This window comes from Dermacentor albipictus, chromosome 7 (assembly GCF_038994185.2).
Source record: "Dermacentor albipictus isolate Rhodes 1998 colony chromosome 7, USDA_Dalb.pri_finalv2, whole genome shotgun sequence".
In the NCBI taxonomy this organism is placed as follows: domain Eukaryota; kingdom Metazoa; phylum Arthropoda; class Arachnida; order Ixodida; family Ixodidae; genus Dermacentor; species Dermacentor albipictus.
Genome location: NC_091827.1, coordinates 92,238,336 through 92,266,201, shown reverse-complemented (window position 1 = coordinate 92,266,201; position 27,866 = coordinate 92,238,336). Strand labels below are relative to the sequence as shown.

The 27,866-nt window shown below is 47.8% G+C and overlaps 1 protein-coding gene across 2 annotated transcripts in view; it reads left to right on the top strand.

Annotated features, from left to right (window-relative positions):
- Nucleotides 1-27,866, top strand: part of LOC139048074 (arylsulfatase B-like) — a 105,825-nt gene that overhangs the window by 11,192 nt on the left and 66,767 nt on the right. For both annotated transcript variants that reach the window (XM_070522471.1, XM_070522472.1), the window contains exons 3-5: nt 16,708-16,867; nt 24,301-24,413; nt 27,729-27,839. In XM_070522471.1, coding sequence (XP_070378572.1) covers nt 16,708-16,867; nt 24,301-24,413; nt 27,729-27,839 — 384 coding nt within the window. The remainder of the gene's footprint in view (nt 1-16,707; nt 16,868-24,300; nt 24,414-27,728; nt 27,840-27,866) is intronic.

Sequence of the window (27,866 nt, the reverse complement as noted above, 5' to 3'; positions counted from 1 at the left end):
ATGCACCAGATACAGATATCGTATTTCTGGAACCCGCATCTGTTAGAGCACCTAAATGGACAAGTGTGATATATAAGCCTTTAAGCTACGTAAAATTGTTGCTACAGTTGCGAAGATGTTGCAGAATACGTACTTACAGGTAAGTGGTTTATTTCAAGGTGGTGTATAATTCATCAGTTTTGCCTGCTATAGATGTCTTTATAGGTCCAGTTTACAAAATCGCGATAGCTTCGTTTTACTGAGTTGCATGATGTAAACATGATGCTTCAGTTGTTTTCTTTCTTGCGATTTTGAAAACTTCCACAAAAGAAATTGTAGCATAAGTAAAAAATCTAGGTTGGTGTATTTCAACTATTTTCTTATCAGAACAATAAACCATGCCATAGATGTAGTAGTGAGTACTGCGAAAAAAACACATTTATCCACTCTTGTTGCAGTATCTATAAATAAATAAATTAATTAAAATAATTGAAATATCTAATAATACAAGAGCTTCCGAGATAAAGAAGCTTTACCTCGAAACATGGGTGCCTATTGGCCCTTTTCGTGGAGCAGTTTGCTCTGGACAAACGGGACGGTGCTTTCAGCGGAGCTCCACATCTTGCATGAGTGACAGCGTGCGAATACGAAAGCATTACCGCTTCTACCTTGCTTCTGTGCGATCAGCTGTAGGAAATGCAACTGAGTTTTCGCTAAAGTAGTGTGTTCCAGTCGTGCCGAATATAATATTGTGGATCTAAGGTATGTGCAGTAGTTGGCTGCAAAAATAGTGACTGGCACATTAAGCAATGGTATCAACCTGTGTAGCCAAGTTCGCGAACTGTTGCTGCAACTGCGTACGTGTTACCGGCACTTCGAGATGTACGGCTTTCTTCAAGAATAAAGAAATTGGCTCGTCTACCAGCGTTGTACGGCTAGCCTTCAAAGAAAGTGCTTCAGCCCCGGAACATGGCAAGAGTAAGTACCACTCGTTAAAGAATAACAGAGACAGTAGCGTCGTTTCCTTTCATAGTACCTTTCGCGCATAGCACCTAAACACAACTACGACATCTGGCACGTAATCTTACGCCCACTCCATGTCCAACGTGTCAATAAGTGAATGGGCACACACTTGAATATATGCACACCATATACGCCCAATCAATGGCGGACTACACCGATAGCGCGAGAATGGTGGAAGCGGGATGTTTCGTGACGGTCTACAAGAATAAGCGAGTTACTATCGATAATAAATATTTGCCACAAGATATTACAGCTTACAAAACGGCTACGTTTCACGCCGTGCGCGCAGCAAAAACAAATCTACTGGAACTGGGCACACCCGCGAGCGGTGAGGCAGAAATAATCAGATAGTTACCGCACGAATGAAATATGATGAGTCAGAAATGTGACAAGCGGCTGCTTCGAAATGTTTTCCCAAATAAAGAACGATAAGAAAACACACTAATCCTGATTCAATTCATTAGCGGAAAGTTTGGGTAGCTTGCAACACACATTTAGCCTCGCTTTTAAAACAAGCACCATACACGCTGCTCGCGCCGGTTTGACATAGCTTAATCCGCTTCCAAAGAACTTTTTAATGTTCTCTGAAGTTGTGACCAAAGCTTCGTGTCGTCCGCCTTGTCACCGTCTGCGATATGTGCCGAAATAGGGGTTTGCGAAGCCGCACCGGCGTCACACAAACCCGTTGTAGACGCGGACGCAACGAAAGCAGTTTAGGCAAGCAATGGACGCGCCACCACGTGATCCAACGTGGCTGCGGCCACGGTATCGCCGCGAAAAGGGTCAATATTATCTATGTGAGCCATTGATGGTCGCGCTGCAGCGAGCGGAGCTGCAATGACGTCAGCAGTGGGACTCACCTTTGGTATCTTTAAATTATGGGGTTTTACGTGCCAAAACCACTTTCTGATTATGAGGCACGCCGTAGTGGAGGACTCCGGAAATTTCGACCACCTGGGGTTCTTTAACGTGCACCTAAATCTAAGTACACGCGTGTTTTCGCATTTCGCCCCCATAGAAATGCGGCCGCCGTGGCCGGGATTCGATCCCGCGATCTCGTGCTCAGCAGCACAACACCATAGCCACTGAGCAACCACGGCGAGTACCTTTGGTATCTTATACGCTGCGGTTGCATTTCATTTGTTTACATGCATTCTCGACGCGAGCAAGACTAGCACGGAGCCTTGAATTTGCTGCATACATACTTTTTCGAGGGTTACTTTTACAAAAGCTAGTAAATATATGCCAACAAACGCCATGTCTTTTTTTTTATTTGCCTTCCATAAGGTCACAATACTGGCAACTGGGAAGCCCGACAACGATCTCGCCACTCAGTCGCGAAACGACAGATTGCATGATTTTGAAGGATGCTCAAGCTCGTGCAACTTCTTGATGTATAGCTTAAAACTCATATGCCCTCATATAAAAGTCTCATCAGCTAACGCATTATTCCTTAGCTGAAGCCCAAAATGGCACGTGTATTAGGGAAAAGTGCAGCATGAAGAATAACTGTAGAGCGGTGCACACATTTCGCTTATTTTGAGCTCCATAAAGGTTTACATTGTTGACGCCAAGAATCTAAAGGGTACGCTGACTAGCGCTAACTGATCACTGATCTGACTAGCGCTAACTCTGAAGTTTCCACGTACTTTATCATATTTCGCAATGTTCAAACATGTTATAATGTATCCTTCTGTAATAAAAGCTTATTCACATGTGTTTATTTTTGTCGAGTGACTACGTTTCACCGCCTAACAATTTTTATCGCACAGCGGAGTACGCCCCTGCATGTATCGGAAGTTTCTCGAATGCTATCGATGGTTCCATCCGCTGTCTGATGCCACAAAACCTCGTGTAATCTTATTTCATCTACACGCGACGCGACTGGTGTAGAATATTCTGGAAGATACGCGAGCACCAGCGATTACTCTGGAACCTTCGCTGGTTGATGTATAAAAACCGGCGCTTGACCCACTGATCAGATTTTCGAGAATCGCCGACTGTGTTTGCCGCTTTCGCCGTTCTTTGAGCGAAGGCCTGTTTTTGAGGGCAGAAGTTCGCCCCATAAAACGCTAGTTTCATCTTTCCCATTTTTGTTGCATCCTTCAACGTAACTACTACATGACATTATAGTCACTTTTCACTTTGGAAATGAAATTTAATTCCGGTACTGACTTTGCACTCGTTTGCACTCGACTTTGCACTCGTTGCACTCGTACAATTTGCACTCGTTGAAAGAAAAATCTCAGCGACCTCCAACTCTTTGAAGAGGGATTCCACTCTGGAAGAAGAAAGCTGTGTATGGTGGGCCCCTTAATGGCGAACTGCAACTCCGCCACGTTAAGGCCCGGCATTGCACTATCTTCGGGATCAGCCCATGTATGGGGAGTGTTTAACCTCTGCTTCACCTCCGCCGTGGGTTGGCCCGGCATTGCACTATCTTCGGCATCGGCCCACGTATGGGGATTTGTTTTGCTTATGACACAATAAATTCCATGGACGGTAAAGGTATACAGCTTCGCTGGAAAAAATCACCACCCCTTCCGGTCCGTGAAGATGGTCGAACAGCGAACCTGTGTTACACCATGTTACAGCGTAGAAGTCAAACTTCGCAAGAAGCCTATATTGTAAATATTGTGTTTCACCATTCTTTCACCCCATTTTCGTTTTCGCGGAAGGCAGATTCTTCGTCAGGAGTAAGCACTACTCGTGGTCTTCCCATAGTTGTACCTGGGATGGAATGTGCGGAACCACTAATTGAAAGCTCCGTATATTCGGTGCAAGGCTCACCACTCATGGCTATAAATTAGGATGAATGGATGGATGTGATGAGCGTCCCCTTTGCAACGGGGCTATGGTTTGCGCCACCATGCTCTTTATAATATACTACCTGATGGCCTACCAATGTTAAAATAGGCAACAAAAAAAAACACGATGAATTCCCATAACCAAATTTTATGACCCGTACTGTGAACTTTGTTCTTGTACGTCTCCGTTCTCTGTCGTTTCCGTACTTTTCTTCCACCAATCTTCCTATCGCCTCTTACTAATCTCTACTGCAGCCATGTTTACTTTCCCTTGAACCCAAGTGCTTCACATTCTTTACATTCTAATAAAACATGCTCCGTCCTTTCGCCAGCTTTACCGCAGAAAGCACATGCTTCTTCCTCCTGCTTATAGGTGGGTGTTCTAAGGCTTCTTTAGCTTTCTTCAAAAGTTAATGAGCCTCCCTTCGAGTTGTTATAAATTGTTTCTTTCCTGATTTCGTTTTTCGCTCTTAAGTAGCTCCTTATGGCAGGTTTATTTTCCATTGCCGCCACCCATGAGATTATTTCAGCCTATCTGACTTTCCGTTTGACGTTCTTTGTTGCTGCGTTGCTCCCCCTACAGGCCGCATACTTGGCGGTAAGCTTCTTAGTTCTTTTCCTCCACTGTTAATCAATGTTTTTTGTGTACAACAGGGACAGGGACATCGCCGAACAGCGCCTCTAGCGGCCGTCCTTGCAAACATGCACATATTATATAGGGGAGGGGGGGGGGCGTCGTTTTCCGCAAATAACTAACCACAGAAGCCCTCTTTCAAAAGATTCCCATGGAAATATGCTCTACTCGCCTAGCCCGGCAACTCATGCAAGCGGTGGTATTACTTACGGCAGAAAACCTGCTCCAAATTGCTGGCGAAGTCTGAAATATGGTAGTCTATTGAAACATTCAAATTTTGGAGGCTTTTTTGGCTAGTAAAACTGATTTGCGGTAAAACTATTGCAGCGATTGGTATATTCCAGGGGATTTATCAACTTCAACAACTCAGCTTTCAGCTTGTAACAGCAGCAGTTCTTGAAGTAGCAAAAAAGTTGAAGGCCCAATTCACTCTGTAAAAGAGGATTGCCAGCGAAGTTGTTACCATCCACTTAACCCATTCCAGTGTAATGAATGAAATGAATACGCCGTAAAATGCTGTGGTACACCGATCGACATGAACGGGATCCGCGGTGCAACCAGCCGTTCTTCAACAATGTTCAGCGGCGGCAGATGCGGCAGAATCGGAGGGTACGGGTATCCGCGAGTCTTGGAAAGGAGAGGCAGTTTACCTTCGAGTAGAGAATCCTTGCAGATTCACCAGCACAGGCATACGTGCTACAAGAAGAACAGGGACAAGTGCCGGTTCGGCGCGCCCTCCATGCCGAGCGAGAAGAACGTGATCGTGATAACGTTCCCTTGCCGCGATCCATCACGCACGGTGACACCATGCCGCCCGTGTACGTTTTTTGCGCTAGATCATCGATTTCTAGAAAGCCGAGTTTTCTGTGGACCGCCACGAAAGAATCGGCGGTCGGAAGAGGTAAACCGCTTCGCTGTAAAAAGCCGTTCCAGAATCGTCGTTTTCATAACAAGGTCAGGGAATTTATTGTGGTAGATATATGAACCTAGTTATTGCTTGCAGCATCCGGTCGAATTTATATCCGAGTGTTCTGAACAACGACAGATCAAAGTCACTGGTACCACGTGCGCTAGTTCGCGAGTTCGACGCCAGCTGCGCCTTGCTTTTTTTCGTCACTTTATCACTGCTTAGTCTGGCAGCTTTGCGCCAAATGGCGTAGTAAGAATGTCAGGTCATTAGTTACTGCTCTTGTTTTGTTTCTTTCTATGTACACCAACATTTTCATACGAAAAATAGCTGCCTGTTTTCCTGAACATGCGAACGCGCTTCTGAACTTCTTTTGCACTTTAGGTATAACATATTTTTGACAATGGATTCCGATAACGTGTTTTAAACGTTCATTTCTTTCTTAAGGAGAAGATTTAGGAAAATAATACTAAGAAATATTTTTGCCTCGGCAGCTGTGTCATGGAAAAGGCGAATTTCTACGACTATAGACCTGCTTGAAACGTACAAGAAAAGTTAAGTGCCCTTCCACTCTGTAAAGAAGGATCACCAGCGAAGCTGTCTGTGTGGGCCCTTAACGGCAAACTGCACCTCGGCCGTGGGTCGGCCCGGCACTGCACAGGTTTGCGCGGCGGCGGAGGCAACAGCCGCTTCATAAATGGTAGAAACGCTGGAAATGGGGTTGAAGTTTCTTGAGTTCCCGCGTAACAGAACTATGTTTTCTCGTATATTCAAATTACAGTCCGACAGTATCATGTCTGTATGTTGTGTGTAAGTCATGCTCTACGATTTTGCTGACGTGTTTTACCTGCATAAATTCAATTAGTTCAGTAATTTCCTTGCACTACATGGAGGGCCTGCGTTGTTGGGTATGCGTGCTTCGAGATGATTCTGTTTGCCAGAACGATGTCCGACACTGGACGCCGGATTTTCTGCGACACTGTATCGTGTTAATGCTGGAAGCTTCACTTCCTATTTTCTGAGCACTCCATTTGTTTTCCCAAGGCACATTTCTACCTGTGTGCCTCGTTCAGGTTCCCCGTGCGTCATTTATGTGGCGGCTGCCAATTATCTGGCTCGCCTCCACAAAGGCCAAACTGGAAGCTCATTACCGCTAGCTTCCTTGACGCCAGACGAGCTACATTCAGGTACCACCTGGCGCAGGGCTGTTTGCCGATGAGCTACAGACGATTCACAGCCATCCGGCAAGTGCGGCGTGCCCTTTTTGTGGCTGTCGTGAAGATACGGTTCATATTTTTTAGTGTTTGTTGTTCCCAGCTATCCTTCAACAGGTAGCTAGTCTGTTTAGCGGCCCAAGTGTTCCATTTCAGTTTGTTCGTTTGTTGCACCCTTTGCCTAAGCAGGCGATCAACCACTTCGCGCTTCTACTTGTCGAGCGCTCATAAATCTGGTTAGCCCGCTGTGATGCAGTTTTCGGGGGGCGGGCGCCGGGCCTTCACGAAATGCTTGCAAAGACACGGAGAAAGGTCTGGTTCCATCTCACCCGGGAGCGGCATCACCTAGGCGAGAAGTTTCTCTAACTGTGGGCTCGCCCTGCCGGGATTGGTGACGAGTCAGGTGGAAAGCATTCTATCAATTTATAATCATGCGTCTGAAGTATCCGGACTTAGCCTTTTGCGCCAGTCAATCCACGTGTTTCTGTTTGTTTTATTGGAACACACAGCCAGAGCCGGTGGTGGCATCCCTTCGTGTGGTCGCGCTGCACCGCGGAAAGATTTTGGTGATCTCCATGGTTGTTTCCCTTGACCTCTTCTGTGTTACAACAGTCCGTGGTTCTGTCGGGATCTAGTCCTGTAAGACCACGCTCGCTTTGCGAGGTACACAAAATATCACGTGACCCAAGGAAGGCCAGAATCAAACCAAAATATGACCAGCCATGTATACTAGATGATTATTGATTAGCAAAGTTAATTAATGATAAGTGATATGATTAAGATGGATTAGGGCGCATTAAGGAGGATATTGGTGAATTGAGGTAAATGAAGGATTGGGATGGATTAAGGTCAATTAGGGTGTAATAATGAGGGTTAAGGTAAAACAAGGTGGATTAAGGTTTTTGTTTTGTTTGTGTGTGTGGTGAGCGCGATAGCTCCGTTCGTGCTGCTCCACAACAGCCGCCTTGCGCGAGAAGGACCATTGGTCCGCACGAAAGCCTCTCCGCTCCCCACGCCCCCGCACTCAAGAAGTGTAGAGGGGGAGCACCGGAGTCAATGTACCGAATGATGCTAGGTCCTTGGGTACATGAAGACTCTGGAACGCGATACCAGCGGGCACCAAGTCCTCTTAACATCTGGCAAGAACGCGTTAAAAGCAACCGGGAGAATCTATGAGCGGTCACTCACTTCGACAGCAATCTGTGCCACCGTGCAGCGGAGGACTCTCTATTCTAAAAAGGCGGCGTTTATAAGTGGCACTAGGAGTAAAATATTTTATAGGACAGAAGATTAGAACAGCATGTACTGTGGTAGGCGGCGCCGATGGGTAGCCGCCATGGCCACTGTTCATTTTGACCGGCCAGCCATGGTGCCGCGGGATCTCGGGAGCGGCAGCCACAGCGGCCGCTCAGGTTGAGCGCGCTAGCGCATTCTGTTCTCGCGACACATGCTCGTGATCGGTGTTCTTCTTCACCGGTCCCGGAGGCGATGGTCGCGCCTCTACAGGGCCCCCTCCTAGTGCGAAGCGATATTGAAACATCTGCAAAAGGCGCGCGTTGTCTTGTGTGTTGCAACTCGGGAAGCAGAGTTGATGCGTATTGGCCGGTTTTCGGCGCGCGCCGATAGTTCAGGCCATTGAGGGGAACAGCGATGAAGATGGTGTCGTCGGACGGCGTGCAACGGCGGCAGTGGCGTTGGTAGTGGCAGTCGCTGATGGTGTTCGGTTCCGCAATCCGAGAGAGCTGTACCAGGCAGCACTGGCAGTCTAGGTGGTGGGCGAGACGCAGCCGCAGTGACGTCGTAGTGCGAAATCACGACCTGCCGCAAACTCTCATAGATGCCCGGGCCTGTAGAAGTTGGAACTCTGAAAGAAGACCATCTGGCACCTCGCGACCTTCCTGTAGATATCGCAAGTGTTGGTCGCCAGGTTGTTGACGTAGAGGTAATTATCAAGCTGAAGAAACCAGATGGCAGTACTGCTCCTGCAAAACTTCGCTGGCCCTGCATCTATAGTAGGTGTGAGCACAGGACATCGGAAATCTCGAATGCATTGTCATTAGGGTTCCGGTGATCGCTGAAGGCATCAAAAAGGTTGTGCTTGTGTTGTCAACCTGGCTGCGGTAGTGTCACCCTGGCTGCGAGAGGGAAGTTTGCACCTAGTGGAGCTAGTAGGAGAGCCTCTGAATTGGTAATGAGTGAGGTGCCCCCGAACGGAAAGAGGACAGCTTGCCGGGACGTTCAAGGAAGCAGAGCGGCGGCCTTAGTATAGCCGAAAGCGCTTGCGTTTGGCCGAGTGGATTCTTTGGAAAGAGTCGTCGCGCCGCTGCCTTTGAGCTGGGGAGCAGGCTCACGAACCGAGTAGAGCTTTGATACTGAATCCGGTTCGTGCTGACAATCGGCATGGGTGGACGCAGGTGATGTGGGATAAGAAGTCTGCTAATGACGCGACGGTTCAAGTGGCGAGAGCTGTTGTGACTGAGCGCTCGAGGTAGCGTAGTGAACATGGACGACTGCATCGCAGGAGTTCTCGTAGATGTCCCGGCCGTGGAGTGGCAGCCGGAGCCCGGAACGCAGCCGGAGCCTGGAACCTGGTTGAAACGGAAATGGCTATGTGCTGGATGAACCAGATGTCCGGCATGTAGATGTGGAATTCCCGGACACCCTACAACTGCTGGACGTCTATCGGACCACGGGAGGCAACGTCACTCTCGCCTTGGTAGAGTCGGTGCGCTGATGCTGCCATGGCTGGGCTCAGTGTGCCATTCCATCTGCCAGCCCCTTTCTTGAATTTGAGAGTGGTAGCGCGACAAGGTAGCCGCCATTACCACGGTTTATCTAGGCCGGCCAGCCATGCTGCCGTGGAATCGGGCCGCTCAGGTCAAGCGCGCTGGCGTGTTCTATCTTTCCGTCACATACTCGCGAGCCGTCTTCTTCTTCACCAGCTCTCGAGGCGAGTCGTGCCGCAACAGTACGTAAAATGCTCAAGAATCTGTCTTTGAAACGACGAAATCAACAAAAGTAATGCGCCAAAGGTCTAAATAGTTTTCAGGCAGTGGTTAATACAACAATAAAGAAATCAGCTAAACAGCCTTCAGCGGTGGCGTAGTGGTAGGATCTGCCAAGTTGAAGTTGCGGTGCCGGGTACAGTTCTCCATTGCACTATTCTTGTTGTTGATTTATTGTGGCAGTTTCTCGCACATTGAGAAAACATCTTCGCCATTTAGATCTGGTAATGGCAAATGACAGCAAGCAGCGTGGGTTCACTGTCGTTCGGTAACGATATTTATTGCACCATCCGATCATTCGTAAGTAGGTCTATTGCACTGTTTCTACGCACGTTTATTTTGCAGTTTTACACATCTTCAGCACCTTTAAGAATGTCGCAATAAACTTACATAAACACGGGACCCGACGGTCCGAAGCGTGTGGTTGTGCGGCAGCAGGGAGAACGCACTGCTTCCTGTCGTCTTGCCTTGTCAAATGTGACTTAGCAATAATATTTTCTCCAGCCCACCCACAGTGTCACAAACATAAAAAAGAAGAAACGCAGGACAAAAATTTCTTAATGGTTATCTAACCCCGATATCCAGGGTAGCAATCGGAGAGTTTATGGCAACGCTAACAAAACGGCCAAATTGCGATAGTTTCGGCATCTGTAATATAGATCACTGACTGCCTACTACCCACGCATGGTTTTGTTGATATCATCGTACCTAAGAACAACTTCTTGTACGCTTTACTTACATTCTACTTTTATTCTATAGCACAATGAACACAAACAGTCACAGCATGTTTCGTTAGAAAAGCGAGCCCTCGTCCGCGCTGGCATTCATTGCCATCGAAGGGAGCTATTGCACATATGTTCTCGCAGAGCTCCACTTGTACATCATTTACAACATTAAGTAGATAAACAGCATTAAATTAGAAGTGCGTGCATACGGACACGGCCGAGAATGCTTTTAAGCGTATGCATGGCTACGATGTCTCATACGACGCCGTAATTTTCGCTATTAATTCTTAAGTTTCTAAAGGTGGTCTGCACAGCGGTACGACTAAAGCCGTTCCTCGAAGAATCCTCAAGAACCAAGTGCCTCCGAGCGAGAAACCGAATGGTGAGACAGCGGTCACTCGCGCCCGTTGGCGAACGAAAAGTGAAGGTGCCGGAGAGCGGTCAGCTGAGCTCATTGTTCGGAGAAGAAGAGTTGCGCTTCTATGCTTTCGTTAGGCAACGATTCTGTTAACTTGTGGATGGCAGTTTCGACATCGGCACCACTTTAATTGCGAAATGCGGCCACGCGGACTCGTTCAGGCCAATCAATCAACTGTACCGGTAGCGGGGCGTCGGTGCACCGTTGGGGTCTACTGGCGAGCAGCACGCGTTGTCATGGTATCGCTAGGGAGGCACCCGCCGCAATGGATATTCTCGCTGTGAAATGACAGTTCAACGCTGTCGAAACAGACGCGGCATTCGCTGCAGCAGTAACGGACACACCGATCGGCGGTAGCTGTGCCGACTCGGGCACGCTGCACGGCACCGCACACAGTATTAGCGCTGGCGCAAGAGACGCGAGGGAAGCTGCTCAGCGTGGTCGTGACCGATGTATCGCAACGTGAAACGTGCAACAACCAACAATTACGTCGGACGTAACTCCTTAAAAACACTGCCATAACCGTGTAACGTACGATACAAAAAGTTGAAGGACGCTGTCTGACGTAGTTTGAGCGACATCCAAAAAGAAGGAAGAAAAAGGCATAATATCCGGTATTTCATGGCGGCCGTGATTCGAACTAAACTTTAATGGCTTAGTTCGATGCTCCTGTCCGACGGGCACATTTAGCGTCATTTTGAGCAGGGTTGCGTTGTCGTTAGTGTCGTCGGCAGGATGTTAAACAGAAATGGTTTTAGGATGCTGCAGAACGCGCTTCTCTTCGAGTACGATCGTCGAACTCACTTCGCTGTCCAAGTGCTCAACTTAAATGATAGTGCTTCAAATATCAAGAAATAATAATCACACTCGACGGTTGGCGCTGACTCTGGGCCCAGTCTTCTTTTTTTCTTTTTTTGCGTGTGTGATTTATAATATATTAGGCATCCGTGCTTATGAAAACTCGTTCTTCGTGTGCCAGCAAAATCCGTATCGCTTTATTATAGGCGCTGGCGCTTCGTCACTGGCGAAACTTTCAAATACGCACCGCGTCGCCTGGGGAATGGATGCGATGTCGTCTGGTCTTTGCTCATGCAAATTGATCATCTTAATGTTGTCTTACAAATGCTTGCTAAAATAATTAGACATATGCTGTGCTGGATGATTTACCCATTGACACTACATGCCACCAATCCTAAATTATACTTTTCTTCCTCGTCGGGTAGCGAGCCGCCAAAGTGACAGCCACTGCGGCGAAGTGTCCTCGATTAAAGTGGGACTAAATTTTCCTCCGTTATAAGATCGATATGACGCGCTTAGAGAAAAGTAGTTTTTAAGGCAATATAATAGCTGCTCTTGCATTTGGAAGAAATTTCCACCTGGTTTGCAAGGCCAACTGCAGCAAAATTTCACGTTGGCTAAATTGCTACGGAATGAGTAGCGTACACTGCGGAATAAATTTTGCAGAAGCTGCAGAGCTAGTAATTATATAGTTTCCTTATTACCAGGCTTTTTCTTGCAGACGACGCGTGTACCAGGTGGCTAGAGGATATGACGCAAGTCCCAGCACGTCGCCTCCGACAGTTTTAGTTGGAAGCCAGATCCGCGGGCAATGGCTAGTATCGGAGGTCATGCCAAGGAGCCAGAAATTTTAGCCATGTGTAGCTCCCGGCGAGAAGTAATAGCGAAGTTTTTTTTTTCCAGTGTTGGTATAAAAACAGCTACTTGTGCGAGCCTTTCCTTAAGCATCCACTTCTATTCCGAGCATAAAACCCTGCACGCAGGTATTTCTGGTTGTAGGTTATCTGGATCTGGGCTTTTCACGGGGCCAGCACTTTCGATGCAGTGGGCCTCCAAGCTGCGCGTGATACAAATGGAACCACTCGCTGAGGGAGGACTTGAGGCCGGACATGAATAGTCCACGTAATTTCCAAAGATATTTATACGTTCTCTAATAGTGTAAATGAATATGATTCGTAGCTTTATAAGCGCAAAGGAACAATTTAAAGCTCGAAAATCATGAACCATCTCACTCTGTAAAGTGTGACGACCAGCGAAGCTGCGTAGCGCACAGCAAAGAGGTGACACAGTATTTGGTACATACGTACGAACACATTTAGTGTCTTGATCGGTGGTCGTCGTGACGAAACGTACGCACACAAGTTTATTTTTACACATCCGCGTTCATTCGTGTTATACATTCGTTATATACAGGTATTTTCATTTCGCAACATATTGAGGCAAAGAACTTGAGACCGCAATCAGCGCACCAACTAGCAGTGGGCCAGAGACATTGGTGCCTTCGCAGAGGGCGCAGAGGGAGGGACATTGTGGCAACGCAGGAATGATCAGTGGCAATGGAGCCAATGGAACGCGCGAGCACTGCCACGAGCCAATGCTGACGATGATAGTTTTTGCTCGCACACATTTGTTGATGGACACAAAAAATGCGCGGAACCCTAGCCATAAACAGCTTGGTGTAGAAATAAATAAAAAAGAGAATGCCAATAGAGATACAAAGCTAGGGATCCTTAAAAATGCATGGGGATGCTTACAGTATGGGTAAGCCGACTGAAACTTGAGGGTGGGCCAAGTGAGGGGGTAACTAATAGATAACTCACCTGAAACGTTAGTTATGAGCGCACAGCACGTGCAATTTCTGGGGTCGCTCGGCAACTCTGGCGCCCGCAGGCCTAATGCGACATCTGCGCATAACAACAGAACGGTTGCTGATTGATTTCTTTGGCTTGTATACGTCTCGCACGAGGCACCAGACAGACAATAAAGCAAAAGTCTTGACAGGGTGCGCACCATAACGTTCAGCAAAGGTGCTTGCGTTTAACCTACGTAAGGCGACAAACGCTATTCAAAACCGTGGTAAAAAAGACTAAACTTCGCATAGGCAAAGATTTATGCGTCCCACGTACCACAGTGGTCAAGTACATAAAACGTGGAAGCACGCCATAATTATATTTATACCCAAGCCAGGCAAAAAGAGACCCACCTCTGCATGTACAGGGAAGGTAATGGAACACGTTATCCTTAACCGAATGCAGAAACACATCAAAGGTAACAATCTCTTCCCTGCCAACATGACTGGCTTTCGACAGGCACTATCCACACAGGACATTATGTTGTAAATCCAGCATAAAATTTTCGACACTGTCACCAGGGGCAGAAGCAACGCAATTGTTGGCCTCGAGTCAAACACTCCCGAATTCTCATTCGGCTTCAAAGCTTATGCGTAGGAGTGTAGGCGTACAGGTACATTCATGCCTTTCTCCCCACTAGAGAAGCAGAACTCCATCTTGGCGACCATAGATCCGACACCATGAGATTAGGAAGCGGCAGCCCACCCCAAGCGTCGGTTTTGTCTCCTTTCCTGTTCAATGTCGCCATATCCCTGTTTCCCGAGATACTTGACCGTATCCCCGATCTTCACGAGTATCTCGACGCGGACGACATTACCTTCTGGATAAACAGAGGGAATGACGCCCAAGTAGAAGAAACCTTGCAAGAAGCAGTCATACGGACGCAGGTTTACGCGCAAATGTGCAGACTTACGTGTTCCTCGCAAAAGTCCGAGCTTCTCCTGCTACGCGGTCCCATCCAGAGAGAGAAGGCGCAGTGCTCCCCCAAATCAGAATATTGGCGGAAGCATGACCAATCCCACAATTTATAAGCATCGGTATTCTGGGTTACTTAGTTCAAGACAAGGGATTAAGTACTGAAAACATCAACAAAGCCTTTATTTTAAGGAAGGGGACGGCTCTAGGCCGCTGATGGAGATTATGAGGGAAGGGAATGTGGGTTCCCAGACTGTTGGCTGAAGCATTTCTAGATCTCAGTCTTGGATCTTCCGGCTCAGGTGCATGTTCAGTTCCGCCGCTCTCACATGGGCTGATCGACCCCTTCTACACAACTCGAAACAGGCCACTTTGTCTGCCATATGTCGCAATGGCTTTCTGTGTTTCGGGGTTAGTTTGTATTGCGATTCCTAGTGTTCTAATGTCTCCGTGTAGTAAATGCTGAATGTTGGATCTCCCTTGTGAAAAAGCTGCACAGCTCCAAATGAGGTGCTGCAAGTCTGCTCTGCATGACTCCTGGCAATGTGTGCATCGGGTATAAGTCTTCGCAATCGTAGCTTGTCTGGGTTGGTGCCATTTCTCGAGTATAAGACCATAAACACACTCCACACACAGGTACAGCAAATACTTCGTTTGCTGCACGGAATTTCGAATAACCATTCAGGGCTACAGGAGGCTGAGCTCAATAGGCTGGTACATGCCTTTATTATAAGACGTACATTATACACAGCGCCTCATTTTAACCTACTATACCCGCCCTGGTTGCTCAGTGGCTATGGTACTGGGCTGCTGAGCACGAGGTCGCGGGATCAAATCCCGGCCACGTCAGCCGCATTTCGATGGAGGCGAAATGCGAAAACACCCGTGCACTTAGATTTAGGTGCACGTTAAGGAACCCCGGTGGTCGAAATATCCGGAGCCCTCCACTACGGCGTGCCTCATAATCAGAAAGTGGTTTTGACACGTAAAACTCCATAATTTAATGAACCTACTACATGTGTAAAAGAACAAGGTACATTGTATTATACGGAAAGTGTACAAGCCTGCCCTTATCCTTCCTTTATATACATCAACCGAGAAACTCATTGGTTTGGGGGTGCACAACACACTCAGTGTCCTGGCTCACCTCCTAAACCAATACGAGTGCCTCTCACGATACGCTGCACGTAGAATCATCTTGCGAAAAGCTGGAATACAGTATGAGACAATGATGTCCCCCGAAGTCAGTATACACCCTCTATACTGGAGCGACATCCATGCGCTCCCCTTTCCGTGAAATATGCACCCCACTCACGATGAGAAGCGCCGGCTAGCCAGAGCCCAAGCACTCTACAAGCAATATCGTAGTAACGCAGATGTAGTCGAAGTAGACGCATCGCCATATAAAGCCCGCAGTGCCCATGCCGTGGCCGTGGTAGACTAAATAGCTGGTATCACATTCGGAGGCACGGTTCAAATCCACAGCACTGAGCGTATGGAGGAAGCAGCCATATCCCTGGCCATCGCCTCTTCCAGCTGCATTATAATCAGCGACTCCAAGTCAGTTGTTCGTAATTTTCCTAAAGGGCGTATCTCCCCAGAGGCTGAAACCAAACTCATATCGGCGCCCCGTCATGATTATCTGGGCGCCAGCGCATTCTGCATTGCACGGGAACGAAGTGATGATGATGATGAAGCCTCAGTTAATGGCTCAAACCCACTGAGGGGGATAGGCCACGAATCGGGTGGTAATATGACTCAATAAACAAAGTAAAAAGAAGTGGCTCACTCCTTCGCACGAGATTTTACCGACCGCGCTTTTGTCCACGATGACCTGGCATCGGTGAAGAATCGATGGTTTCTTTCCCACCACCCACTAACGCCTGAGCAGGAAGCTATACCCTGCAGGCGGCAAATCTTTAAGTAAAGCACAAGAACACGTGGCGGAGACTGTAAACGTGCACCTTCGCCAACTTAAAACTATATACCATAATTTATCTTGCCGAATGCTCTGAAGTCTGCCCCTCGTGCCACGACAGACAAGCGGACATCAATCATGCTATATGGGCCTGCCCGGCCAACCCACCGCCACGAGGGTTAGCGATTTTAAATACCAAAGATGCTGCTCTGCTCAGCTCGGATCCAGACTAACAACACTGGGTCGACGAGCGGGCTGACGAAGCCGCTAGGGCATGTAGGCTTCTGGTCGCTTAGCGACCTTTTGATGCTTGTTGCCAATAAAGTTTTCGAAACGAACGAACCACGTACCACATATTCTGCTTACCTTGCATACTGGTTGTTCACGAGTGTAACACGTAATCCATATAAATTTTGGTGAACTTGTTCAATCTAGGAGTCGCCCGACACACGTATCATGGTCGTCGGAAAAGTCTGTGTCACCGAAAAATTTGCTTCGCTCTTCTGACGCGCAGGGCTGGAACGACGTCGGTTTCCACGGCTCCCGCCAGATCCCGACACCAAACATAGACGCCCTGGCCGCGATGGGCGTCATCCTGCAGCGCCACTACACGACTCCAGTGTGCACGCCTTCCCGCTCGGCGTTCTTCACGTCGATCTACCCAGCGCGTACCGGTATGCAAACATATGCAAGGCTCATTCACATTGCTCGTGAAGCCGAGGCCGAAATGCGGTCCAGAACCAATCGCCAGTGACGGCCGCTATGGCGGCGTGGTTGCTTTGGCGTAGTGCGGCCAATCCCGAGGGCCCGGGATCGAATGCCGGTCGCATGGCGTGTAAAACCTCAGATTGTAATTTTATTCATAAATGGCTGTGACGTCAACTTCTCACGGGCAATTCCGGCGCCACTGCCTTCTCTCGTAGCCAAATTCCAGTTCATGAAACTTATGCATGCATTACGTCACTGATGCAATTATTTATAAAAGTGCAGGCGATGACATTTTAATAAGAAAATTTTTGAATTGGCACGCTGTTCGCTCCTCTCCACGAACAATAATAGGTGCGGAACTTGCTCAAATTTTTGCAGTTTCTTTTCGCTTCCTGGTTATGCATGCTAAGTTATGCCGAGATAGTGTCAACATATTTAGCACTGGGATGTCGCCAGAAGTTTCATACGGAAAGCCATAGAAACTTCACACAATATATATGGTAGCTACTTCATAAGTTCTAAATAGGAATATTATTTTCCAAGAGCCTCATCGCGCTATTTTATGATTTAGGTATGGGCTCATCAATAAAACATAACTGCAAGTAGCATGCGCGCTAAGCTAGTACATATGAGAGCGTGGTTTAGACTGGTGCACAGAGTATAACAGCACAGCTCCTATCGTAGCAGAACGCTACCCACGCTGTTACGGTTGTCGCGTATGTTTCATCGCTCCTAAATCGCAGATTGGAACTAGGGGATAATACTGCAATAAGGTCACATTAATGATTGGAACATTCAGAAATACAAAATTGATCTCCGAGGCTGATTTTAGGCTCAAATATGCCCGCACACTCCCGCTGCGTGTTCCGTCCACCTCAACGCCAGCAGAAAATCCGGCCATGACGCCGTAAACCACTTCAGCACGTCTCACAGAACCGTTTACCACGTAGAAGACGCACGTCGTACTTAACAGACCGCACGACCGCAAAAACAAACGCCAGAACCTGCCGCAGAGCGTATAACTGCCATGCAAAAGACCGCTTTCACCCAAGCCAGTATGGCGCTACTCATAGGCGGCGCCACTGCGTTCACAATATGGCGGCGCCTACGAAAAGATGGTTTATAGTGTTTCCTCGCGAATAGTGCTCTGCTTCAAATCCGATGCGATCTAATGCGCCGTGATGAACTGTTGTAATGTTGGTCATCTCCGTGTGAGGTCGTGTAATTGTGTCCAGCGGAATACCTAATTTTTTTGTAACTCATAAAATTGTTAGCCCAACGTGATGAATCTTTTTGCTAACCATTGCACCTTTCACAACACCAGCTCTTTAGCGAAAGTAGTAATATAGTAAACAGATCAGTGTTTACTACATTACTATTTATTAGATGGGCTGGTTGGTGCCAAGCTTCGGTGGCATTGCGTCGAACTATCGGTCACACTAAAGACGCTGTTGCTCTCGCAAACGTGGCTGGATCGGCGCACCGACTGCGAGCCCTTTCCCGGGCGAGTTCCTATCGCCACTCGTCCCAGGCTGCCAGTTCCGCGGGGGAGCGTACAACGCGAGGCCCTCCCATCTGCTTTCCGACAATTAACTGAACGGAAACGAAGCCGCCCCAGCGCGCGCGAAACCCTTTCCTGCCCTTTTCCTCAACGGCGGAAGCGAAACGTCTCTGATTGATTGGCACGCGTGGCATGAGCGCGCGCCTATGCAGCTGCAATCCTTGCTAATGACTCCCGCTCCGGCGCTGGCGCAGCTCTCAACTCATCAAAGCAACCTTCCCCGCAGCTTCTCTGCTCTGGGAGCCGCTGAGGTTTTGCGTGACCATATCGCCTCCGAAACTTGTGAGCGAATACAAGCTTCGCTTGAAGACATGTATAGCACGCCTGAATAAATCAAGTAGGCTAGGTGACTATTTGCCACCGCCCTGTTTCAAAGGGGATACCAATAAATCATCATCATCATCGGGAGTTTCAGAGGGCATTCTGACAACGACTAGAGGCGTCCAGGGGGCATTGTGCCGAGATCCAGGAAGTTCTCGCTTGAAAGGGCTCACAGACGCCTCTCCCGCGTCCCTACCATGTATATTATACACGTTATCAACCAGCCTCCTACGCAGCGTGCACGACCGCGATAGTGGCAGCAGCCAGCAGCAGCAGCAGCAGGGAAAGGTCTAGGAAATAGGCAAAGAAAGCGCCGCTTTAAGCAAACAAAGCCTTCACTTCGCCAGGGTTTAAACTCACGACTTACATAGCACAGTGCATCAAACGTGTGCTTGATACAGTTTGTACAAAATGGGCGACAAGTTCACCCTACAATCGACGTCTACAACAAACTTAAGATATGCGCTACGCGCTACTTCTGCCAGTTCGCAGTGTATGCGCAGAACATGCCGGTGACGACCATGTAGGTCTGCGATCAACGTGTACTTAAGTGAGCGAGTAAATGAACGAAAGAAATGCATAAGTGAACGAAAGAGCTAAGAAACCGAACAAAATCAGAGCATATTTAAAGCCAGCTTGACGGTGCTTGTAGTATTAGCTAGGCAATGTTTACCCACTTCTGATTGAGCACCATGCCGACATAGTCCAAGCAACGCGGACGTCCCCAGCAAGATAGGCTATTTATTTGACCAGCAGTCGTTGAACAAGGAGTATGGCAGGCTAGAGCCAACGTTTCGTCAACGCGAAATGTCTTCGTCCCGGCAAGGCTACTTTCCCTGGCACTGCGCATACTATAGTCCACACTCTCCTACCCCAAAGGGGGTCTAAGCTTAAGAATAGGGCGAAATAAGAAACGGACGAGAAAGACCAGGACAGGCGCCAGCTTGCAACCGACGGCATTGCGAGAAACCCACACTGAAGTAAACTTTGGAAGTATGCTGGTTCACACACAGAGAAAAAAAAACAGCAACCATGCAAGTTCTAATTTTCATACGCCTTAGACAGCCATATCTCAATGTCTTCCTCGCGAAAAGGGATGTCGAGGTACCGCTGAGATTTTGCTCCCTTTTGGCAATCATGAACCAACTAGCCCAGTAGCACGCATGGCCATGTGAGTGATGCTGCCTTGATGAAAACAAGCCCCCTTGTCAAAACTTTGGCTCCATCCCGAGACATTCCTCGTTAGAACGCTGCTGATAACGCTGGGAAAAGTTTACATAACCTACGGGCCGTTTCCAAATGCCCCATAGCCTGAGGTGGCCGACGATGGTAAGAATGGTTGACCTGCGTAGTAGAAGGACGCGACGAACAATTTGTGTCATCGTCGACACTCTATCGCTGCACATTACTGCACTTAGTCGTGGCCGGGCCGTTTTGCGGCCACATCAAGGGACTACGTGTTGATACAACGCGTTGAATCTCAGCGGCGACCGCGTAAAGCTGTCAGACATTACGCATCACGCACCGCTTTGAGGTTGGTTACGTGAGGTTTGCGCGGCAATGCTGAAAAATAGTATGTTCCAGCGACTATTCACGGCAGTCGGTGCCAAGGTCCGAGAAACGATCGACCCATTCATACGTGGGACAAGGCTGTGCACTCACATTGAAAGGGAACAAAGCTGTGGAGGCTAGCCAATCTGCATATTCATGACGCAGAACGGACGTGTAGCCCTTGTGCATAAATTAACTGGGTCAGGACGGCCTATTTATTTCAAGCCGCAGTTGTGCGGTGGTGACCTTGTCTTCACAAATCTCGCACGAAGCTATGCTGGGTCAAAGGCTTAAGTGCAATGAACGTGTCACAGCATGGCCTTGGATGAGGCGGTGCTTTCCGATCTGTTGTCGTCACCTCGAAAATTTCACAGTGTCTAGATTATGAAATTTGCTAAGGTAAACAGTTTTATTCCATTGTTGTTTATCAAGAAAGCACATATAAAAGCTCACAGGCATTGCTAAGGCTTAACGCTTTCCCGCAGAACAATATGTCTTATGCTATTTCTCGCTTTTCAACAGCCGGAAAAGTAATCAGTTTACCCCGTTTTGAGCATTAGCTTGATCCAGGCAATTTGAACACGCAAAATTTCGCTAACAACGTCTGTTCGGGAATACCGAACTAGATTGTACCTTGAGCCTTTCGGTGCACTTTATTTCGGTCGATTAATGTAGTTTGAAATGGCTCCTATTAGCATGCTCTAACATTCTTCCAATAAAAGTAAAGTACATGACTAGCTTAACAGATTAGGATGCTTGCTTTGATTTCAAGCGAAGGAACCATGACATCTGCTTCGATTGCGCAGGTTTCTTGGTAATCTGGCGTTTTGAGCCTCACGTTAAGATGAGTCCTGCCGCAGGTGAAGCAGTGAGTCGTGAAGCATTGCTGAGGCACAGGCACTACGTAAACGAGATGGGCCGATAGATCCGGCAGCTTCTACATGCTTTACGCCCCTTGCCACTAGGAATACAAACATTCTAGCGCTATATTTTGCTATTAAACACACAAATATACTCCTAACAACGTATTTAATGTTTGCCGTGGGGGTACGAAGCCGCACTACGTATTGTCAGCATATTGATTTAAGCTTCACGGTTCACAGTAGACCAAGAGTGGGAGACACAGGACGCGAAAGCAGGCGACGCCTATGTCTGTTAGAGCGTTAGGATGCTATGCACAGAAGTGGCTGCAGCTCCAAAAAAACTGTGCTGCCGGCTTTTACGCCTTTCAAAATATTCACAGTGCACTATTGTTCATAATTACAGCACGCGCGGCGCCATGGCTGAACGAGGCTAGCCGTAAGATTGAAGTGCCAAACACAAATTTCTCTCCACGCTCAGTTATCACAAAGACATCATTTGCGGTTTCCTTCAGGGACAGACGTGGGCTTTCGGGTTGGTGCCAGCTGCTGCATTTGGTTCGAGAATAAGGCTACGAGCAGGCACCGCTTGTGTGTAATTACGAGAATTATACGCAAATCATTTTTTTCAGAACGTGACGCTAAGCACGAGTAGCCCGAGGATCCCAGTGCGCGGACACGACAACTTCGCTGCAGCCGGATTCCGAATGGTGCTTGTGGGATGAGAATGGCTATATAGGCATTTTGATAGGTCATTTTGTTATTTCTTGTAGCGCAGGCAGAAAGACATCGACGTGGAAGGCACGTGAAACAACATAGCGTTGAAAGTCGAGCGGCGAACAGCTGTGAAAATCCGCCATGTCTCTTCACACTGAGCTTCAAGAACCGCAGTTGCGCACTTCAAAATAAATTTAAACTTCCAAACGTTCCTAAATTACAACACACGCGCATTATTTGCTCATATTGAAGACAGGCTGACGTTATCATAACGCGCAGGATTTTCTCACTACTTTTGGAAAGATTATGCGGCGTGAATCCCAAAACCTGGCAGCAAGCAATCCTGGGCGTTTCACCAGCCGCATCTCTGAATCGCAATCGTGTGAAATGTGCCCTCTGAAAATCGCCTATGAACGCGTGCGACTACACCGATTTTGTTCGCTCCAGTCGCAATATGTGAAACAGGCCTAATACATGAGGCCTCTCAGGCGGTGGCAAGGTGGTGCGTCGCTGCATTTCTTCAATGCTACTCGCCGTTACGCTGACCGTAATCTTAATACGGCTTCCAACGTAATTTATTTAACTGCATACTCAAACCCTGATAGGCAAGCCTTCGATGGAGGAAAGAATAATTTTTATGCAATGGGGAACCAATTGTTTCACCTGCAGGAAAGGGGGAAGTATTGAACATGTGTTCCTCGACTGCTGTAACGCAGATTCCCTTCTTTTTTTCTGGGACGTGGGATATTTCTCGTCGAATTTCTCCTTGACGCTCATAGAATTCACTACCTGCCAATAGAAGTGATTTCATTTACGGAAATAAATTTCTTTTTTGTTTTATCCGTTCGATTTCATCATGCTCATCTACCTGCACAGTATGCGGAGGTACAGAGTGGTGGTTTGGCATGCACGGCCAAGACGCCAGTATTCCAAAGAAAGTATACAAAATTACGCACAAAAGCAAAAAGTTCATTCCGAACGGTTACCATGCACTCAAATGTTAATTAACATGATATAGTTCTAAAATGTGCACGTTGGGCATATATAAAGTGTAGTTATTGCTAATAGCTATCCTGGCCTGCTGTACTGTATCTCAGACGTTTGATTCGACCGTCTGTCACGCATTTCTTTTTATGAGAAGAGGCCACAAATGAGGCGAGACAGGAACCCACCTCCCACAAAGTGCCTGAGAAGAGTCAAATAAAGAAGTAATTAAAATCTCCTGTAGTAAATGTGCTACATTTCTAACATCTTCATTTATGTGCCAAGAGATTTCTTTTTTGAGAGGCCATTGGGCTGTCATTCATAATTCAAGCCAGAAGCATCACACATGAAGCGAGCGGAAGTGAATGAAATTTGTCACCGGATCCCCCTCCCCACTCGCCCCCACACTGCCCCCGGGAGAATGGAAAGGATGTATTAAAATACGCTAAATTTCCGGAAATAGGATAGGGTAAGGAGGAGCGTTGAAATGTACCACCTGCTTCTTGACCTAGTGACGCCTAAAAAGCATGCCTAAACGCCTTTCCTAATTCAGCAGTGTTCTTGCTCAGCAAATCATTGCTCTGGTTAATGTTTCAAGGTACGTGTTACGTCATGGCGTGTTTTAATCATTCTTCTCGCATCGGCGTCTCTGCATAGTTTTGCAATAGACGTCCATATGTCGAGTTCAAATTCCGCAGTAAGTTGGCGCTGGAAGAGTAAAGAAATATTGAAATCAGGAATGTTTACTGACGTGGACTACTACGCACTTACACTTGTTCACAGCGCCAACTACGCAATACAGCGTTAGCTGCCTGCGTAAGCGAAATACCTTCCAAACATTTCATGGTAATTGCATGCATTTAGAAGAACCCTAAAGGAAAGTGCTAAATCAAGCTACAATAAAAAACTAGGCTTCTGAAATTATGGATTCGTCATTTGTAGTGAGAACAGCTTTTGTATGCGAGAAAAGGACGAAAATAAAGAAAAGTCAAGGTGGCGTCACCTACGTTGAAGTATGGTACCTCTCGTTTGACGTCTGCACTGGCTGATCGCAAAAAGCAGTACAGAAGATCGTCATATGGAGTTTACGTCAGCTCCCGCTTCGGCGCGGGCGATTCATATGGAGGTTACTCGATATGAACGCGGTTACCAAAGTTCGGCCATCCAACTTACTCGACCGCTGTCATACTTGGTTCGGAAGAATGAAGTTGACAGCAACCAAACTCGTGATGATATGTAAAAAAAACATCCATAGGAAAATGCGTTGGTTGGGCTTAAACTTTCAGAAAGTGTACCTCTATAAAGAAATCTAACTGTGATTAGACCTTCGCCAAAATGTATGTGCTGCAGGGAACTTGGTCTAACATGTGTTTTCTCTGTGGGACGTTTCTCGGCGCCACACCAGACCTTGGCTACGACGTGCTCACGATGGCCCCGAAGGTTGCCGTACCACTGACGTTCGAATTTCTACCGCAGTGGTTGAAGCGACAAGGATACAGTACTCACATGGTGGGAAAGGTGAGATTTCGAAGTTGCAGCATGTATAAGTGACGCAACATTGCCCTACTTGAAATTTCGGCGTTCTTGTGAGCATCCGTTAACGCTAACGTGCTAATATCGGAAGCAATAAACACGAGGACGCCGAAAGTAGTGCTATCAGTACCATTAAGCCCGCAAAAAAAGGCGCATTTGGCAGGCAAGACACGCACGCACGCACATCGCACACACGCTGAAACAACACCGACACGGAAAAAATTGCCTTTTGAAATTTGACCGACAGGTGCCGGTCCTGTCGTTTGTGTTCTTCTTCTTCAGTCCTGGTCTTCTGCGCCTTGCCTTTACTACTACAAACATGAACCAACTAGGACAAGCAAGAGTTTTACTAGCCTTTTAGGTCGGGAAACATCAGCAAGCCTTTCTCTATGTTGAATGCATAACACTTTTCACTCTGTGTGTGTTCTGTTTGTCTCACATGTGTATCTCCGCTGGTACCAAAACTATAGATTTATTTTCGGTTTACATTCGTTCACATAAACTAAGAATAACTAAAGCACAAATTTCCCATGTACAAAAATGTCGACGGTGCAGGCTCAGCGCACATGAACATTTTCAAACCTACATTTCACTTTGCTCATGTCTTACGTCAGCGTTATGGGATCGACTCTGATCTTGAGCAGGAGACAGGAGGTGCGCAGCTGTACAATACTTTCGGAAAGCGAAACGCTGAAGTGGACGAGCAGCATGTACAGTGGTGACCAAATGTGGAGAGACCACGATGCCCAGAGCGGGAGCAGCTGCGGGCCCGCTACGCGGCGCTGCTAGCGCCGCGTAGACTCTAGCGCCGCGCGCTCGCTTCGACAGCGCCCCCAGTGACGACAAACTTCACCGCCGCTCTCGCGCGGGTGCTTGTCACGCTTGATAAATTTCTAGTGCACCGTTCGGTTGCTCTGCTGCTGACGGTCGCGGCGAAGGGGAGCGCGTATCGCAAAGCACCTAAAGTCTCTAGCGCGGGCTGCTTCCCTCCTCCTCCGTTTTGGGCGCGCCTTGACGGTTGCGCGTCGATGGCGTGCCTGTATCGGCATGCTGTTGGAAGGCGCGCGCGGCTTCCAGTCGACTCCCGAATCATTGAGTAGAGACGAATACACCGAGGCGTAATGTGCCAGGCACTGTGGATGCTCGCTTCCAACATCCCCTTCAAATAAGTATTTAAAATGATTGGCACTCGCAGGCCTTTTATTGCCGTAGGAAATGAACAATCTGTACGTAACATTCAACTAATAGTTAGGAAAGTTGCCATTAACGGCAATAACACCAGCAGCTCGTAGAACACGGAGTTCTATTACAAATACACCGCTGGGGTGGCCACCAGTAGGTGCAGATCTGAACGACATCTAAAACATGTGGGGGCTGATCAAGAAGCAATTTCCGGTACGGGATCTCCGCACGGCTACAGCTGATCAAGTGTGCACAGCTGCAAAACAAGAATGGCAGGCTCTTCGTGCTCGCCCCGGCGTTGTGTCATGACTGTATGATTCGATGCCGCGCCGAGCTGCTGGCGTAATCGCCGTTAATGGCACCTTGACTATGTATTAGTGGACTGTTACGTTCAGATTGTTTATTTCTCACGGCAATCAAGAGCCTGTGAGTGCCAAACATTTTTATACTTGTTTTAGGGGGGTGTTTGAAGCAAGGATCCACAGTGCCTTGCATTTTACGCTTCGATGTATTCGTCTCCACCTAATGATTCGGCAGCCGAGTGGAAGCCGCGCGTGCCTTCTAACGGCATGCTGATATAGGCACGGCATCGATGCGTAACCGTCAAGCTGCACCGAAAACGGAGTTGAAGGGAAGCAGTTCGGCCTACTTTCCTTCAAACACTTGAGACGCTTTGCGATGCGCGATCCCCTTCACCGCGACTGTCAGCAGCACAGCAACCGAACAGTGCACTACAAATTTATCAAACTTGATAAGCATCCGCGCGAGAGCGAGGGTGATGTTCGTCGTCACTCGGGGAACTCTCGAAGCGAGCGGGCGGCACGAGATAGCAGCGCCGCGTAGCGGCCCCCCAGCTGCTCCCGCTCCTGGACCCGTGGTCTCTCTACTTTTGCTCACGACTGTACATATTGCTTGGTATTGAGAATGCATGCAAGCCGCGCATGTCTGCAACGCAAGGATTACGGCGGCGCAATGTAGGCAGAATGAGCACAGCGTGAACTCAAACATCGGGTTCAAATACAATTATTTCAACCGATGCTTCACGGCTTGAATAGAGCCACACGTTACCATTGCGCTACAGCACTAGTAGAGCACACAGAGCGCAAGCCGGCTCAGCTTCAGCGGACCGGGATAAGAGCGATAGCAATAGCCGCATCGGCTACAAGAACTACCGTATTACACGGTTTCAATGGAGGCGTCAAATATTCGCTATTTTTGTAGGTACATATCATTTGCTGGCGCAACGCGATCACTACTAGAACATCAAGGTAATCATGGCAACGATCACGATCAAGGAACTTCATGCAAAGAAGCGTCATTTCTACAAAAACGCCAGTTGGGAGTTCAGCTACGTGATATATTTTAGCCATGGCGTGGTGCTTTGCGTTCTCAAGACCACAATTCGAACACAGTATGTGACTTATTGGCGTCTATGCTGATGTTCTTTTGCCTAACAGCCCACTTGGAAGATTACGTGTTGCACCCTCGCCCCCCCCCCCCCTTTATTTACGTCAAGCCGTCGGCTGATCTAGGCTTTCGGGCGCAAGTTATCGTAATAAGCGCACGGATCGTCAGTGTTCGTTTCAAAGCCGCAATGCCACCAAATGGGCAGCAAGTCTGTAAGGGGGAGGAGGAGGAGGATAAAATAAAGAGAGACGGCAGGGATGTTAACCAGAAATGCGTCTGGTTGCCTACCCGACTCTGGGGACGGGAGAGAGGTAATAGAAAGATGAGATAGAGGCAGGGGAGGGAGAGCAAGTCTGTAAAAGTTCGGATAGAGCAACGTAGCTTTTGCTGACCGATATAGTTGTTGTTTTGCTTTGCACAAACTTTACTCTGATGTGATATCGTCTGTCATAACCAGGGTAAAATATCTAGTACCCTTACTAGCCCATCTCCCCTCTTTAATGTAGCGTGCAGGTTAAATAGAACTTGGAGGACCCAACTCGACATGTGCTGTATCGCCTATTTTTTGTATGTCCTGTCAGTAAATTAGACTGTAAGTTACAGCAAATAGTAACGAACTCGTTGAAGGGAAGCCATTGTTGACTCCCCATTTTGCCCCATGTTTGGTCTTTTTTTTTATTTTACTAAGTAATCATGCTGAATGTGGCGCAGTGGCACCTGGGATACAAGAGCCTCGAGTACACTCCCACATGGCGTGGCTTCGACTCCTTCTTCGGCTACTACAACGGCCATGAATTTTATTATAATCACACCGTCGGAGATGTGAGTAGCCACTGGAGTTCCTGTCCA